At 48.7% G+C, this 18,649-nt stretch overlaps 1 protein-coding gene and 1 pseudogene across 7 annotated transcripts in view; one reads left to right on the plus strand and one right to left on the minus strand.

The window, feature by feature from the left end:
• The window catches only part of GTF2IRD1 (GTF2I repeat domain containing 1), a 93,545-nt gene that overhangs the window by 40,717 nt on the left and 34,179 nt on the right, over nt 1–18,649 (minus strand). For 6 of the 7 annotated variants that reach the window (XM_066636169.1, XM_066636170.1, XM_066636174.1 and 3 more), the window contains exons 2-3: nt 4,668–4,796; nt 1,173–1,314 (exon numbers count right to left, since the gene is read on the minus strand). In XM_066636169.1, the coding sequence (XP_066492266.1) occupies nt 1,173–1,314; nt 4,668–4,790 (265 nt within the window). In that variant the 5' untranslated portion in view covers nt 4,791–4,796. Of the gene's footprint in view, nt 1–1,172; nt 1,315–4,667; nt 4,797–16,274; nt 16,361–18,649 lie in introns of those variants that run through there. The other variant, XM_066636171.1, reaches the window with a different exon arrangement.
• On the plus strand, nt 15,027–15,147 carry LOC136659706 (5S ribosomal RNA; annotated as a pseudogene).

Raw genomic sequence — 18,649 nt, forward strand, 5'->3', positions numbered from 1 at the left:
CCATTAGCTACACCACTGATGACAATAAATAAGGGCAGAGAGATATGGTAGCACAAGGCCATTGAGAGCTTTAAAAGTAACGACTAAGATATTGACTAGAGGAAGACTGAAAACATGCACCTCAAATCCAACCATCACGTTGCACTTTTGGCAGCCTGGAACAGGGAGAGACTACAACATACCAGGCGCAAAATCTTTGCTCATGCCGAATGCTCACAAACGGATTAAACCACAGACGAAATTTACAGCCAGCCCCGACTCAGCAGATAATCCAAGCAGGCATTGACCTTGACAGCTGAGGAGGGCTAATATTTGCACGGGCATGAACTGTTCTCTGGCAGCTCCACCAAGGGGATTAAACACAAATAGGCTCAGTACCGAGCAGGCGGGCCGGCCCCCAACCCTGATTTTCTATGACACTAAAAAAACGGCAGGATTAGAACTAAACAAATGGGTCTTGACCCACGTCATCCCAGAGTGGTTGCCTGTTTATGCCACACACAGACTCTAACACACTGTGAAACAAACAGATCCAGTTAAACTGGGCCCAACTGAGAGCTGGTTGAGACCTATGGCTGGCAACTTTATGAAAAAGATGCATGGTGTGCACTGTGCTCCTCAGCATTTACCCTTTGCGTTCAGGTCCTCTCTTTTCTCATGGGGTGACACAGAACTTTGGAATGTAGAAAACTGCCTTCTACTGATCCAGACCTTAGGCCAGTGGTTCCCAAACGCATGTGGTCACGACACCCTTCTTTCACAGTAGCCCTTTCTTCCTAGCTGTCCTGGGTGTCACCATATTGGATCATGCAAGACCTCGCATGGTAAAATATGGTGGCACCCAGGAGAGCTGGGAAGAAGAGGCCACTGGGGACAACGAACAACACCCTTGTGTGGTTGCCATGGCACCATGGCACAAAGTTTGGTTACTACTGCCTTGGGCTGTGTAGCTCAGCACTGTCTACCATGACTAACAGCAGCACTCAGGAAGGGGTTTCAGGTAGGGGTCCTTCTCAGCCCTTCCTGGTGATGCTGCCAGGCAATGACTTGGGTTTAAACAAAACAGGTCTGCAGCCATCATGTCTACTTGGGCCTGAGTTGACGCCACCTTAAGCTTAGGATGTGAGAAGTCTGGGCTAGCACTACCAAAGACAAGGCCAGATACTACTTACTGCAGAACTTCTTAAAATCCACCTGGACCTCCTTCCTCGCGTTCATGAAGATCCTCCCCTTCTCTGTCCCAACAACAAAGGTGTTTTCATCATGGACCGCTACGCAGGCAACCTCAGCGTTGAGTTTAGAAAGTGCAGAACACTGCAGGAAGAGGCAAGGAGAGAGAGAACCTCAGTTGGAATTAGCTACCTCTGTTGCCGTCATTCAGGTTTCTGTATAACAGCATATGAACAGATGAAGGTGTCTTCTATCGAGTCAGACTGCTAATTCATCTAGCTTGGCACTGTCTACATCTCCAGGTAGGGTTGAGACCCAGGTGAGCTTCTACCAGTGATTGAACTTGGGACTTCCTGCAAACAAAGCAGGTGTCCTACCACTGAGCAAAGCCCCTTCTCCAACCTCAGCTATCAGAAATACAATGAGGCTCTTGGGGGGAGGGTGTAGATCACAATGGCCACTAGGCAGTGGATGAAGCAGGCCCAATTCCCCAGACAGATTATGGTGCGGTCAACGGACTCGATGAGAGTGAACACAATACAAAAAGGTGACTGGGTGAAGCTCTTTCCAGGTGTCATTTATTGTGGGTGGTCTAATGTGGGGAGGGGGGGGAAGACTTCAAGTTTGCAGAACCTTCCAGATTTTCACAGAAGTTAAAGTCCACAGCTGGATTCAGGCACAAAAGGGTGGCCAGGCAGGAAGTGGGGAAGGAGCTTTGTGCAAATGGCACCTCCGGAAAACGCCTGCAGTCCAGGAGCCAGACACAGGGTGAATGGCATGTAAAAATCTATATCCAAGTTACAACAGACTGAGGATTGATACCTGAAAACTGGTTAGTGGTGTAATAAACACCTGGTCACAGGTGATGCTGAAGCTGAGATGTGATAGCACAAGAACAGCAGATGCGTTTTTTGGGAAAATTACTGGGAGTGACATCATCTTACCAAAATAATACAAAGCACCCACAGATCCTGATTGACCTTTGTCCACTCCACAGCCCAATGGTTCCCAAACTGTGAGGCCCATCTCCAAAGGGAGCGTGGTGTACTTATAGGGGCATCATGGAATGTCCTCTGCGTCCTCTTCCTGGGTACCGCCATCTTGGATCACACATGTTCATGCAAGATCTCACGTAAATAACAGAAGAACTGGTGAGAATAGCATGAGAGGACACGCGATCCGTGGTAGCAGCACCAAGGAAGAGGACTGTGGAAAAGGGCATTGTGAAGCCAGTAAGACTGGGAACCACTGCCATAGCCTGATGCCATGGACATCTATGCCGATGCCATAGACATCTATGCCATAGAAATCTATGTCTATGCCGATGTCTGTGTCGGCATCTATGTCGACATCTATGTCGACATCTAAGTCTATGCCGATGCCATAGACAACCGATGCCATAGACATCTATGCCATAGCCTATGCATTGATGTGCACAGACATATGCACATCTACATATGTCTTCAAACCACTTTCAAACATCTTTTAGCAGGGCTACCAAGCACAGAACTCTAGGCATTGTGTTCTGTGAGGGGCTAGGGACCTCTGACATAGAATTCTAGAACGGTACCACAGGTTTGGGGATTGGAAAACCATTCTACTTGATCCAGTTTCAAACCAGTATAAAAATAAAGCATAAACATCTCTCTCCAGCATAGGGTTTTAAAAAATTGAATAGCCCCTTTTGTATTTTGTAAGCACATACATGCTTCCACGTTTAAAAACATAATCAGTTTTGTTGCAAAGATCAGGCCAGGCAGATATATTGTTTATGGGAACTGACTTAAGTAAGATCTCTGTTGAGATGTTTTTCAAACATCAAAAATGGAGGGGGAGGGAAGAATTCTATTTTTTTTAAAAAGGCACGCGTGCAAATTTTTGTCATTGTTAACAGATAAAAGCCTTCATCTTGTTGTGGGAAAGCTCACGCTGAGATGGGGGGAAAAAAACACAAGGGACTATCAGAACAGCCGATTCTGACACCAAGTTTAATAGAAATCACAAGATGCATTTTTAAAGATTGACTTCAAAACCCTTCAGGTGGTGGGTGCAAGGAAGTGATTTTCATTTCAGAGCTCAAGCCCAGAATGGTGGCATGCAGAGAAGAGCCCGACACGTCCCCCACTCCTCAAACCAAACTCATCACCCTTCCTGTCCATCAGCCCCATGTTAAGACTTGTCCACAGCCAAACCTTCTCCTGTTGTGAATGAAAACAACAGAACAGTGACAATGACAACAAGGGTTCATTTCCGCTTCCATGAAATAGGTGGATAATTCAGATGAACGCAAGCGTGTACAAATATCAGTCTTGGTGGCAATACAGTTTTCCTCCTTGCTGGAAGGCAGTGGTGTATCTGGAGGGGGTGCAAAGCACTAAGTTTTACAGGGAGCCTCACCACGGCATGCAAACGGGCCCTCCTCCCCTTCAGAGCCATTCCTGGCAATGGGAGTAAAACAGAGGTGAATGCTAGGCCGCTGGGTGTCTCCAGGGGCCACTTGCACACCACAGTGAAGCTCCCTGCAAAACTTAGTGCTTTGCCCGCCCCCTCTAGCCCAGCTGCTGGGAGGGAAACTTATCGACCACATCCCTCCCAGCAGCAGCACCTGCTTGGCAACATTCAGTGACATTCAGTATTTAGAATGTCAGAGTGGATGTGACATCACAGCAGCCCAGTCAGTTCAGAACCTCCAAATCCAGGATTACGGACCATTCATGAGTTACAACACAAGTCGCTTAAAACGGGACACATCGGATTGCGGAATGAGAGGTCAAGATCCGCAGGCAATACTCTCACACCAGAGATCAGCTGCTCAGAAGTCAGCCCTAAAGGCTGGTGGGCAGGGCTCTCTGAAGTCAGCTGACAGTGCGCGCAAGGAGACCAGTACTGCAGCCTAAAGAGCGCCCTTCGGTCACAGAGCTTAGCCCGGAAGGGCGACAGTTAAAACACAGCACTAGGGGTGGAGCAGGTGGTTATTATTATTTATTAACTCTATTTCAGTGTTTCTCAACCAGTGGTACTTGAGGTGATGTGCGGTGGTACTTGCGGGACCGTAGGACACCTGCCGTTCAGCAACAAGAGCAGGAATGGGATTTACAAACAGCGGCAGGAGGCTCAACTCAGCAAGCAGAGCTGCAAAGCATGCTTTTCCAGGCTCAGAAAAGCCCTCTTGTCCACCCTGAGCCTCTTACTGGTGCTGGTTGAAGCCCGTCTGGTCTCCCAATGATGTCTGGCGGTACTTCAAATAGGTGGACTATGTGAAGTGGTACGGCTGAGAACAAACCTTGAGAAACACTGCTCTATTTTAACCCCACCTTTCTCTCTGAAAGTGGCTAAAAGGCACCAGAGACTGACCTCTGGGTACCTTGGCTCCTCCCAAGGGTTGAATACGAGGCACAGTTGCCTCTCATACCTACAAGTTACAACAGCCTGAGGGTTGTACCTACAACATTTCCGCAAACCCTCTGAAGGAAATCCATGTTTTAAAAAAAACTCACCATAGAATCTAAGGCAGATACTAAGCTGGTGATGACCTCATCTTTTTGAGAGAAGAGCAGGTGCCACTGGTCGGGTCTGGAGTTGTTCGGTGGGCCATCAGAGAGCTTCCCCAACAGTGCCATAGTCACCTGGAAGAAGCCAGAAAGATGACACAGGGTTAGACAAAAAAGCCTTCAAGAGTTTGCCAGCACTCATATATTCCACCTTTCTAATGAATACTCATGGCTGCTTCAAGTTCCCACAGCTAAAGTCTCCTTTAAATGTCACTCTGTGCCTCCTGTACTGTCGCTCCCCGGCACCCACTAATCGGAAGTAGCATGCTCCTGTACATGGAGGTTCCATTCCTAACGTATGAAAAGCCCTACTGGATCAGATCAAAGAGTCCACCATCCTGTTTCCAACAGTGGCCAACCAGATGCCTTTAGGAAGTCCACAGCCCTCCCGCACGGTTGCTTCCCTGCAAACGGCATTCCAAGGTACACTGCCCCTGTACATGGAAGTTCCATTTAGCCATCATGGCTAATAAAAACATAAGAACTCTGCCCATAAGGCAATGTGATATTATAGCATTCCTTATTTTTATTTATTTAAGGTGCTTATATTTATTAAGTAGTGCCTCTCTTATATTTAGAAGGGGGACAGCAACTGATTCTAGTCACCCCAGTACAGCATCCCTCCTAGTGGGTGTTTCCTGGTGCCACTATTTTGTCTTTCGATGTTTCTTCTCATTCATTTTATTATGTATGGCAGCAGCTGTTACCCTGCACATGCCCAATCTTGTCTGATCTCAGAAGCTAAGCAGGATCGGGCCTGGTTAGTACTTGGATGGGAGATCGCTTGGGAATACCGGGTGCTGTAGGCTTATACCAGAGTCCTTCCCAGTTTGAAGAGACATTTGGCCAACAGACTGAGGCAAAGAGGCAAAGAAGGAAGGCCCATAGCCAGGGAGACAGGCCAGGGACAGACTGCACTTGCTCCCAGTGTGGAAGGGATTGTCACTCCCGGATTGGCCTTTTCAGCCACACTAGACGCTGTTCCAGAACCACCATTCAGAGCGCGATACCATCGTCTTCCGAGACTGAAGGTTGCCAACTACCAGGCTTATACCATAGTCTTTCGAGACTGAAGGTTGCCAACCAACCATTTTTATTATGTATGCCAATTAGAGAACATTTTTGCTGTCGAAAAGCAGTGTAAAAATATTCTAAATCAAAGGAGAGGAGACCTGTTGGACCAAATGGTTCATCTAAAAGTCTCTAGCAGGACACAAAGGCAAAAGTGGCATAGCTAGAGGAGGTGCAAAGCACTAGGTTTTGCAGGGAGCCACATCGCAGCATGAAAGCGGCCTCTTCCCCTCCTCTTTGGAGTCATTCCCGGTGATGGGAGCAAAACGGATGCATCTGCCTGGCTCCAAAGGGGAGGGGCCGCTTACATGCTGCGGTGAGGCTCCCCGCAAAACTTAGTACTTTGCACCCCCTCTAGCTACGCCACTGGAAGGCAACAGCTCTCCTCATTTGCATGACACTATATACCTCCTAGCTGAAATTCAGAGGTAGACTGTCACTAAACCTGAAGGTTCTATATAGCCATAGTGGTGAATAGTCATTGATAGGACTCTTCTCCTGGATTTGTCAAATCCCATTTTAATGCAAAGAACCCTGCAAGCTCAGAGCAAGGCTACATGTAGCTGAACTGTTTCCAACCCGATATTTCCAGAGAGCCCACAAGGAGGGCCCAAGGGTAATGATCCTTCTCCACTGTTTATCCTCAGCGATAGGTGTTCAGAGATAGCCTTCTGGGCCAAGAGATTCCAGTTCTTCCTCTCTGGACTCCAATCTGGTTTTAAAACTATCACAGCCCGTGGTCGGCATCACTCAGTACAGCAGCAAATTCCATCATCAAAACACTGATGGCCAAAATTCAGTCTTTCAGACCTAATTCAATCTACAGAGCAGACTGAATTTTTGTTTAAAGCTTGGAGATGGGAGAGAGAGAAAGAGAGAGACAGAACATCTCTAATTAAGCAAGATTGCGGGAGGGGGAAAGAAAAACAGCGGAGGCTCAGAGCGCCTGTCTGGAGAATAAGAATGAAGCGAGCTCCGCTTTAACTCAATTTGCCAACCAGACAACAACTGCGCAAAAGAAAGCTCAGGGCTTGGCGGCGTCTGGGATCCAACTTACTCCCCCCCCCCCCACATGCAGGAAGTGAGCCAAATGTGATGGACAATGTGGCATAGCTGGAGGGGGCAAAGCACCTAGGGCAAAGCACTAAGTTTTGCAGGTACCTGAACCAGCTGTGCAAGCAGCCCCTCTGGTGGGAGGGGTGGTGGAAGCAAAATGGAGGTATTCACCTCCCTGCATTCACCTCCATTTTGCTCCCATCACCCGGAATGGCTCCAAAGGGGAGCCGGAGGGGCTGCTTGCGTGGTGCGTTTAGGCACCTGCAAAACTTAGGGCTTTGCACCCCCTCTAGCTATGCCACTGCAACAAGAAGTGGTGCTCAGAGAAGGGGGAGCAGAATGAAGTGACCCTGGGAGAAGAGCAGCGAACTTTCTTTACTCAAAGGAGGAGCACCTATGACCTTTCGGAGCCATTCCTGCACGGCATCCGGTTCCGCATGCAAAAACAGCCAGTGCTCTAATTATCAGGCAAATCACCTGCATTCTGATACCTGCCCCTGGCAGTAAAATTACAATCACCATCAGAGCTATTACACAATGGCCAAATGTTCCTGGTGAATAATGAGTCAAATGCACGTTGACGGGGCCCTCTCAATAGTGAATAATAACAACACAGGCAAACGGCATCATTGGATATTTTTGTCCTGATTTTGCACTAATGATTTTGTGCCACCAACGTGCACAGCGGTTTTCAGAGTTCAAGAACACAAGTCCCTGCCCTGAGGTTAGTAAAAGGCCTTGTACAAAGCAAGGCCGGCCTTTCCTTTGCTGCCTCTACTGCATCACAGACGTGAAACTGCAAGCAGTGGCAGGAGCCCTCATCCCACACTCACGCAAGAGGTCAAACAGTTGCCCTCATGCTAAGAGCAGCTGCGTCGGGCCAGTGGGGGCTCCAACAAATCTACAGAGGGCCAGAGACTCATTGGAGACTGGGGGTCCCTGAGGGCTGCATTGAGAGTCCTCGAGGGCCGCAAGTGGCCCCAGGGCTGGGGTTTGGGCACCCCTGATCCAAAGGACCAAACATTCTTCTGTTTTTCAAATGGACGTAAGAGGTAAGGCTGCAGAGGAGAGGAACGCAATCTAAAGGTTGTCTTTTGCCATGTAAACTGCTTTGTGAGCTTTGTTGTTGAAAAGCATAAGAACATCAGAAGAGCCCCTCTGGATCAGGCCACAAGATACCTGCATCCCATTGCCATTCCTTTGCACCTGGCATTCTGAGGTGGCCTACTTCTAAAACCAGGAGGCTGCACAAACCCATCACGGCTTGTAACCTGTGATGGACTTTTCTTCTAGGAAACGGTCCAATCCCCTTTTAAAGGCATTTATAAGAAGCAGGAGGAGGAGGATTCTTCAGCAAGGCTATCCCCAAGACCTCCTGACACCTGGGTCAGCGTGTCAAATGCTAAGACCCCATCCCCGTACCCAATGTGCCAGCCTCTGCTTCTCCCACTCTCCAACGTCCTAGCTCAGCACTTCGCTCACCTCCACATTGCCTCTTCCTCTCTGCCCGCCCTTCCTTTCCCAATCCAGGGAGTGGACGGAGAAGGAGAAGCAGTGGGAGGGAGGCAAGTTGGCAAAAAGAGATGGGCACCCCCCCCCCCAAATCTGCTTCCCAAGGCAACCACTACAGCTGGCCTCATGGATAGGCTGACCTTGTTCTTAAGCAACATATAACGATGGATGAGAAGCTTGGGGTATGAGAACTGAAAGGACACTTTCCAGTGTGCATCATCTGTGGTTCCACCGGATGGGAAAGGCCTCTGCCTGAGACGACGGAGAAACACTGCCCGCCTGAGTAGTGACCAGGTGGCACAACAGTCTGAATGGATCTTATATAAGTAAAGGGACGGTCAATAGCACAGGTGAGTAGGAGAGCAGAAGGTCCCAGGTTCAATCTCCATTTAAAAGATCTCAGATGAGAGGGCTGGGAAAGTTCCCTCTCTGCCTTGGAGAACCACTGCCAGTCAGAGTAGGTTACGCTGGGCAGGACGAGCCAAGCGTCTAACACCGTACAACGGCTGCTTCCTAACTGCGCAAGGCACACACAACGCTCGACCACCACCGTTGGAATCACTTTCTCCAGCAGTCAGGCTCTTTATTACAGAGACTCTGGAATGGAAAAAGAAAGGGAGCAAAAGCGACACAAACCGGTTATAACGGTCACAGACAGATTTCCGGCAGAAGCGAGCCGATGAGAGGGAGGAAGCATCTGGAAGTGGAATGAAGGGGAGGGGGTACTTCCAGAGGAGGGGGCACAATAGAAAGAGTGTTTGCCTTCCTTCAGGAACATATTTACAGAAGTCTTTGGGTGCTTCATCAAATGCTGGCCTGGTTGGCAACCTTCAGTCTTGAAAGACTCTGGTATAAGCCTACAGCACCCGGTATTCCCAGGCGGTCTCCCATCCAAGTACTAACCAGGCCTGACCCTGCTTAGCTTCCGAGATCATCGGGCATCTGCAGGGTAACAGTCGCTGCAACCGTGCAATGCTGGCCTAATGCTTGCATTAGTCTAGTGGTTGCCAAACTTTTTAGCACTGGGACCCACTTTTTAAAATTTGGGGATCCACCCAGCTTTACAAGATTTTTTTTTTTAAGTGGTCTAGAAAGAAATAATATTTTTAATTATTTATTTACAAGTAATATTTGATTGATTGATTTGCGCAAAAAAAAAAGTGATCCATTTGTCATAATGAGGCAGCCCTAATGAATGGCCTCAAGGCTTCAAGGGCTTAGTTCTGTGATCCAGCCTTTTCCTCCCCTCCCCCAACTACTTGTCATTGATGGATTTGGAAAAGAAAACACACCAGAAGAAAGATGCTCCAACATTTATCTCCCTATATTCACACAAGCTTGCAAACTGCAGGCGCTCAGCACTTTGCAGGGCAGTTAGCAGTTACCTGCTGTTGGAATAGCCTCAGGGCTTGAGGCAATGATTTATCTGATCTTTCCATCACCCATGTTTTCATTGGAGGCTCTGAGGGATCCACCAGAAATCAGGTCCTGACCCCCTTGGGTCCCAACCCACAGCTGGCATCAGTCCAAAGAAGTCTGAATACTGCATCAGTCTGAAGAGGCAAACAGCTAGCCTTTAAGTCTAATAAACTCAGAAGATGGGAGATTTAGAAGAGGCGATAGTTCACCTGCTTGACATACAGAGAGCTGCAGGTTCAATCCTGAGCAGCATCTTCAAATAAACCTAGGAAAGACCCATATCTGAAACCCCACAGAGCTGCTGCTGGTCTGTGCAGACAGCACTGATCTACTTGGACCAAGGGGCCGACTCCTAAGTAAGGCAGTGTCCTGTGTTCAAGATTTCCAGTGACCAATGCATAGGCTTCAACAGTCTCTACTGATAAGCATAGCCTCTGTTTTATAGCATCTGTCCCTGGTAAATATCTGTCCTGAATTTTTTCCTTTGTGGGGTAGCAGGTGCGATTAATAGTATATTTTGTGTGATAGTTCAGTTGTTCTACTAGATCTTTAACCAAAAAAACCACCGCTCTTTTGGGTTTTTCAGTTAACGAGACTGAGACAGGACAATTGTAGAACACTGCTGGATTTTGCTTTTGCTCAAACAAAATCTTGCAAAGCTGGTGTTGCTCATTTGAACTGTCTATCACCAGGGCCTGCTTTGTCCTTAGAATCAACCTCTTGAACAGCCTCTGCTGCTCAGCCTAACCACCAGAAACAAGCAGCTCTGCTTTGACTTAACAGCTGACCTCTTGCAAAGCTTATCTCAATTGTCAATATTATTATTATTATTATTATTATTATTTCTACCCCGCCTTTCTCCCCGGAGGGACTCAAGGCGGCTTACAACAAGGTTAAAACAAATTAAAAACATAATTTAAAAACAGAGAAAAGGATATTAACAGCATATCATAAAAACTGTAGTCAGATAAAAAGAGCATAGAGCAGCAAATCATAAAAGAATGAGGCCTGTAACCAGGTACTTAAAAAGATATTAAAAGATATTAAAATATGAAGAAAGTAGCCTCAATGAAGAAAATGGAAAGGAGAAAACTGGTCTGAGACAAACCAAACCAAACTACAGAACCCAAAAGGAGAGAGTTTTGCTGTTCTAGCAGACCATTCTTCCAAGAGGAAGGATTGCCCAGTGCAAGATTTATTGGTGGGGAGTGCTCTTTTCTCTTTCTTTTCTCTTTTCTTTCTTCCCTCTTTATTCTGTCTTCCAGTCTCTCACCTCTCATCTGCCTCTTTCCCTGGGTTGCTATCTCCAAGGAACCACCTTCCTAGTGAGAGCTGAGAACGACAGCCACCGTTCCGTAAGACGAAACCACGGCAAACTGCATTTCTGCCATACCTAGCAATGCTGCCGTTGCAGGTCCCCTCCCCTCCCCATGCAGAGTTTCCAATCACACTAAACTCCTCTCTCCTGCGGTGCACTCCTTTCACTCCTCTATTGGAGTGAAAACTCCAATAAAATCCTCTTGGGCCCATTAACCTGATACACTTGCATCTTTTTCCGTTTACAAGCTGACGGGAGCTTTCTAGATTCCCCCTGGTTTGCAAATCCTTTTAATAAAATGTCTGCAGATGGAGTTTACGGTTGTACTAAACTTCGTACAGCTTCCTTGCTTGCCCAAGGAAAACTGGAAAGCAACAAAATGCACACAGAGACACAGAATTCATGTGTGATGTTGTTGGCATCCTTCAGTCTCGGAAGACTATGGTGTCACACTCTGAATGGTGGTTCTGGAACAGAGTGTCCTCTCCAGTGCGCGAAGCCTGGGTAAAGTAGGTATGGAGGATAGGCTGTTACCCATGCAGCAGATCCCCCCTCTCCACGTCGCTGAAATGGTCCAATGGAAAGGCAGAGGCCAATACGGTTGGTTCCAGCGGCGTCGCAGGAGTTGCCAGAACGTGACTGTGTTCAGCCATGAACTGCCTCAGGGACTCCGGCTCCGGATTTTGCCTCGAGGTTGACTCCTGAAGCCTTTTCCACAACTGGATGTAGCCACAAGGCAGTGGAGGTTTGGGATCAGAGTTTTCCTTCTCTCAGATGAGCTGCCTTCCCAGGCTGACGAGTCCCATCTACCCGGTGGCTGTTTAGTCGCCTCTTATGACAAGTACAGCCAAACTCATGTGTGATAACCTATGAATTTCAGAATCCCAGAAATCCATATATCCACCTTTTGAAGATGGGGCCATATCTCAGTAACAGAGCACCTACTTTGCACGGCATGAATCTGCATGGCTGCCAGATTCAATCCCTGGCAGCATTTCCAGGGCTAGGAAAGACCCCCTGCCTGAAACCCTGGGGAGCTGCTAATGTAGGCAAAGACCAAGGGCCTGACTCAACTGAAGGAGGTTTCATATATGTTCAGGTTACACTAGCTGCCCAGATTGCTGAGGCGGCGTAGCTGGAGGGGGCGGAGCACCCACTCTGGCAGGGGGTGGGCAAGCGGCCCCTCCCTTCGGAGCCATATGGCTCTGTTTTGCTCCCCTCGCCAGGAACGACTCCCAAGGGAGGGGCCGCTTGCCACCCCCTGCCAGATTGGGTGCTCCACCCCCCCTCCAGCTACGCCACTGAGTGGCACAAGAGTAACTTGTGGTCTTGAATGCTCCCTGAAGCATCTAGCAGGTCGCTGTGAGATGCAGGAAGCTGGACTAGATGAGCCCTGGGCCTGATCCAGAGACTCTTCTTATGTTCTTATTGATCTCTTTCCTCTTTCCAATATTTTGCATACAAGAGTCTCACATGCAAACCAGTAGTATAGCTAGAGGGGGGGCAAAACAGTCAGTACTGCAGGCGCTACAATGCGCTGTGTAAGCAGTCGCTCCCACTTGCCGTCAGAGCCATTCCGGGCAGCGACAGCAATATGCAGGAGACACCACTTGGAAAACATACTGCCCGAATGGCTCTGACAGGGAGTTGGCCACTCTTCACACCATGTTGCAGCGCTTGAAGTGCTTACTGTTCCCCACCCCCAAGCTAATCAGCTAAACGACTGATACAGGCTATCGTTTTTCTGTGAGCAATCTGAGCATCTCTTGTGAAGGTAGAAAGAAAGCCGCCCTGGGTCCCTTTAGGGAGAAGGGCGGGATAGAAATCAAGTTTATTATTATTACCCCAGATTTTGCTAACACAGATTTTGTCCCATCCCTCATCTAGTGAAGTAGAACATGGGAAAGGGACCGTAGCTCAGTGGCTGAACCCTGCTCTGCATGCAGAAGGCCCCAGGTTCAATATCTGGCATCTCCAAGTAGGGCTGGGACAGGCTCCCCTTTGAAACCCTGCAGAGTAGTTAAGAATATAAGAAGAGCCCTGCTGGATCAGGTCAAAGGTCCACCTACCCCAGCTGCCTGCAATTCACTGTGGCCTACCAGATGCTTCCAGGAGCAAACAAGACAACAAGAGACCTGCATCCTGTTGCCATTCCCTTGAATCTGGCATTCAGAGACAGCTGACCTCTAAAAACCAGGAGGCTGCACATATCCATCATGCCTTGTAACCTGTGATGGATGTTTCCTCCATAAATCTGTCCAATCCCCTTTTTGAAGGCATCTAAGCCAGGTGCCATCATTATATCCTGTGGCAAGGAGTTCCACAGATTAAGTACATGCTGGGTAAACGTCAGTGTTGCCTTGTCAGTGCAACTGAGCCATATGGACCAAAGTCTCAGGACAAAGCAGCTTCCTAGCATAAAATTCCCAAACTGTTGCCAGACTGAGAGCTGCCCACACAAGTCACATTTTGCACGGGCACATTTTGCACATTTTGCACGGGCTGTGACAAGACAGGGTGGGCAGGGTTTAAGGCAAAACTGGGAGGGGCTGAAAGGAAAGGACAGCAAACTTTTGCATTGGGTTCTTCGGTTTCCTAAGAACCCCCATGCAAAATTTTGCTGTCCTTTCCTTCCAACCCCATAAGAAAACTATGCAGCCCCCAGCCATCTAAAATGATCTCTGGTACAGACTGTTGTTTTTCTTGTTGCTGTGGGTTTTTTCAAAGCTTCCTCTCTTATCAAGAGCCCATCTTAACTCTGACTTCCTCAGTTTTTCCCCTTTTTTAAATGCATGGATTGGAATCTTCTAACACCGTTCTTCCGACTGAATCAATGTTTATCGACTTCCCCGTCTTTTTACTCCAAAAGTTCTTTTATGTGAGGGAATTTTCCTCCTCCTTTACCCCCCCTCGCCCAAAAAAAAAAAAAAAACAACCCAAGGATCTTTTCACACTAATTCAAAGCGGCTCCTGGGCCATCTTAACATACATTTCTGCAGGAAATAAATAATTGGTCCCACATGCCCATTAAAAATGATGGAGCAACACAAGCCAGGGGGGAGGACCCGTCAGGTGGGGAAAACTCCACCATTCCAGCAGGCGGTTTTAACTAACCGTATATTTTTAAAGCAAAGGGCTCAACTGGAGTTTTTTATCAGGAAAAAAAGTGGGGGGGGGGGAGAATCACAATTTTTGACAAAGCTGAGCAAAAATGACCTATATCCTCCAGCAAACTCTGATCACAATGGAAAATCTTATTACAAAAAGGACTGTTTGAAGTGCAGCCAAGAAGCAATTAAAGATTAATCTCACCCCCCTCCCCATCTACACACACACACACACACACACACACAGACACAGCTCCAACCCCAAAGTCAGTAACAAAGCTCCTATTGATTTCAACCAGGCCAGGATTTAACCTTCATCGAAGCCTTGCTGAGAGATGATTTGGGGGGGAAGAACGCCATGGCACAGCTACCATTTTACAACAGAAGCAAAACAAGACCAAGCAAAGTACAGCCACTTGCCTGCGGTTATGATACCATTGAACTTGGGGACCTGTTGGCAGACGCCACACTATACAAAAATGGGGGGGGGAGGGAGTTTAATACAGAGGCAGCTTGGATTTTTTGCACAAATTACACAAAGGAGATGCATTTATATAACTTTCACGTAGTAGATTGCATGGAATAGGACTTGGAAGGCCTGGGTTCAAATGCCCTCCTAGCAAAGGAGTGCGGTAGGTGAGCGTAAGGCCCTCAGGGGGTCTCAAGTCAGGGGCTCTGGCCACAGGTCTCAGGCACCTCGCGCCACCACGGTGGTTCAGAAGCAGAGGAAGTGGTTGGGCTGAGGTCTGCAGCACAGCAGCGCCACCCAGATAATGGCCAGAGGTGGAACTGCAGCTCATCAGCAGGGGGGGGGGGCGGGAAATCAATAGGCAACTGTTACCCTGCACATGCCCGATCTCGTCTGATCTCGGAAGCTAAGCAGGGTCAGGCCTGGTTAGTACTTGGATGGGAGACCGCCTGGGAATACCAGGTGCTGTAGGCTTATACCATGATCTGGGAAGCTAAGCAGGGTCAGGCCTGGTTAGTACTTGGATGGGAGACCGCCTGGGAATACCGGGTGCTGTAGGCTTATACCATGATCTTGGAAGCTAAGCAGGGTCAGGCCTGGTTAGTACTTGGATGGGAGACCACCTGGGAATACCAGGTGCTGTAGGCTTATACCATAGTCTTTCCAGACTGAAGGTTGCCAACCACCATATAACAATGGCACCAGGCCTGATTCCTCACTTTGAGCAATCCAGCCCAACCTAGAACACACCTGCTGCTGCTGGGGATGAGAGGGGTGTTTTGACCAAGGTGCAGCCAGCACTGCAGTCCTGGGGGGTCCAGGAAGACCTCTGAAGGGCTCCTCATGCCTGCAAACATCTCCCAAAAAGAAAAGAAAAACACGGGGCCTTCGGGCTTTTTTCCTTCTATGGAGATGTTTGCAGGCATGGGGAGCCCTGTGGAGGGCTCCCCAGACCCCCCCCCAACCCTCCAGGACAGCAGTGCTGGCTGCAGCTAGGTTAAAAAAAAAAAACCCTCCCGTCCCTGGCAGCAGCACAATCCTGGGGTCACACGTTGCTGCCTTCCTCTCTTGCGACAACTTCCAGTGCTCCCAACGCCCTTGTAGGTGTCCAGGAAGCACTGCACCCATTTCTTGGCGATGGGGCAGCAGCTCAGTGAAAGAGAGCACAGGACTTACCTGCCAAAAGGTCCTAGATTCAATCCTGACATTTTCAGGAAGGGCTGGGAAACTCTGAAACCCTGACAGAGCTGCTGCCAGTCCACGTAGACAACACTGAGCAAGACGGAACAAGTGCCTGACTGGGCAGAAAACTGTTTCACCACCACCTTCTTAACTCTGTCCTTTCCTTTTCAACCACCCAAATGTATGCTTGCTGTTGCGGACCTTGATTTCAGCCTGCTCCAGGCCACGTATGTATACACATATTCACATAAGAACATAAGAAGAGTCCCGCAGGATCAGGCCAAAGGTTCCTCTTGTCCATCTCCCCATAACACTGTGGGCCCACCAGATGCAAACAAGAAATCTGCATCCTGTTGTCACTTCCCTGCACCTGGCACTCTGAAGTAGCCTGCTTCTAAAACCTAGGAAATTGCACATACCCATCATGGCTTACAGCCTGTGATGAACTTTTCCTCCAGAAAGCTGTCTAATCCCCCTTTAAACGCATCAGGACCAGGTTCCATCACCACATCCTGCAGCAAGGAGTTCCACGGATTAATCACATGCTGGGTAAAGAAGTATTTTCTTTCTTTTAGGGAATACACTCACGCACACAGAGAATACCCATAAGAAATATACATATTCCAACTGGCCACTATCAGTCCCATCCCACACAACCCTGACACTTGGCAACAGATCCTTCCAGGCCTGATTAAAAATACATTTCTTGTTAGGTCTCTTGTTACCTGGTGTGCTCCCTGGGGCATTTGGTGGGCCGCTGTGAGATACAGGAAGCTGGACTAGATGGGCCTATGGCCTGATCCAGTGGGGCTGTTCTTATGTTCTTAACTACAATTCCCAGGAAGCCTTGCAGGTCTCCTGTTATCTGGTGTGCTCCCTGGGGCATTTGGTGGGCCGCTGTGAGATACAGGAAGCTGGACTAGATGGGCCTATGGCCTGATCCAGTGGGGCTGTTCTTATGTTCTTAACTACAATTCCCAGGAAGCCTTGCAGGTCTCTTGTTACCCGGTGTGCCCCCTGGGGCATTTGGTGGGCCGCTGTGAGATACAGGAAGCTGGACTAGATGGGCCTATGGCCTGACCCAGTGGGGCTGTTCTTATGTTCTTAACTACAATTCCCAGGAAGCCTTGCAGGTCTCTTGTTATCTGGTGTGCCCCCTGGGGCATTTGGTGGGCCGCTGTGAGATACAGGAAGCTGGACTAGATCGGCCTATGGCCTGATCCAGTGGGGCTGTTCTTATGTTCTTAACTACAATTCCCAGGAAGCCTTGCAGGTCTCTTGTTACCCGGTGTGCCCCCTGGGGCATTTGGTGGGCCGCTGTGAGATACAGGAAGCTGGACTAGATGGGCCTATGGCCTGATCCAGTGGGGCTGTTCTTATGTTCTTATTTTTTCCAGTAGAGATTTGCTAAGTCACGACCACAAACAACCGTCATGCAAAACTGGAGTCTTCTGGGTCGAGGGAGGGGAAAACCCCAGAAACCAGATCAAAAAATACAATGACAACCGGCTAATTTGCACAAATCAGACTTGGGTTTCGAGTTGCGGTTTTCCTAAACGCCTGAGCAAACACGGAGATCATGATGGCAACAAGAAGAGAGCAAAAGCTTAGAAGGAAGCGGGAGGAAGGAGAACCAGCAGACCGCATGTGGGCATTGGTTACCACAGGGTTAAGGTGTCATAGCACTACTTGTCAAAATTGCAGGGATAAAGCTCAGGAACACGCCTGCAGCACCCCAACACTCAGGTCATGAATTGCTTCACAGAGCAGGCCCCCCCATTGTTACACCTTGTGGAAGACACCACAGCTTTCATGTAGGTTGCAATAGTCTGTCTGTAAAGGCCCAGGGCCAGCATATGGGATCCTCCTTGGGACTGTGGCCGCAGTCCTAACCCAACTTTCCAGCACTGGCATAAGGGCAATGCAGCTCCTAAGTAAGGGAACAAACTCTGCCCTACCTTGAGGAGGCCTCTGTGACTGCCCCCCAACTGCAGGATGCAGCACATGCCCCACTGGCACAGCTATGCCAGTGCTGGAAAGTTGGTTAGGATTGCGCCCTAAGTGTCCAGCAGGCCTACTGCCTGACGATCAACTACTACCCAATGATCAACACTGACAGCCTTGGGGAGAGCTGGCCCACCCATGAGGACAGCTGATGCAGGTTGCATCAGTAGCAGATTGTGAGGGGTCTGAGGGGGTAGAGGGTTCATTTCACCCTGAGCCTTACTGTCGTCAAATGACAGCACATGCTAAGCCACAGAAAGGGTTCAGTGATTTTTTTTAATAGTACTGATGCGGCAGACCCACAAAGGCGTATCGAGTGGCATTCCAGGTGGTGCCAACCCCCAACCCTAGGCCCAGCTGCCCATTTTCTTTTTTCCAACAGTGCTTCCAGCCTTAGCGTTGCTCTGGGGCACTGTGGGCAATAAAATGCTGGCCCTCCACAAAACATGGTGGACACGAATGGAGGGTGCATTTTTAACCCCCAAAATGCTGCAGGAGTGACACTACGTGGGGTATTGTGGGCAGGACAAATAGTGGTTAGAGGCTGCTGAGAGATGATCTTGGCTGCCACTGATTTCACCTGTCACCAAGGTAACCCCTCCTTAGGGAGATCACACACGTAGGAGAGGGTTCACTGGCTCCAGTCCAAATCTCCTGAATCAGCTATTAGCCACAAAAAGGAACACGTATGGACCCCAAAATTTACCTTTCTGCAGCCAAAAGCCAATTTCTTATTTAAGTTCGGGAATTGGTGCAGGGAGAAAGAATTAAACCCATTCCATGCAATGGC

Source organism: Tiliqua scincoides, chromosome 8 (assembly GCF_035046505.1).
Source record: "Tiliqua scincoides isolate rTilSci1 chromosome 8, rTilSci1.hap2, whole genome shotgun sequence".
Classification (NCBI taxonomy): Eukaryota; Metazoa; Chordata; class Lepidosauria; order Squamata; family Scincidae; genus Tiliqua; species Tiliqua scincoides.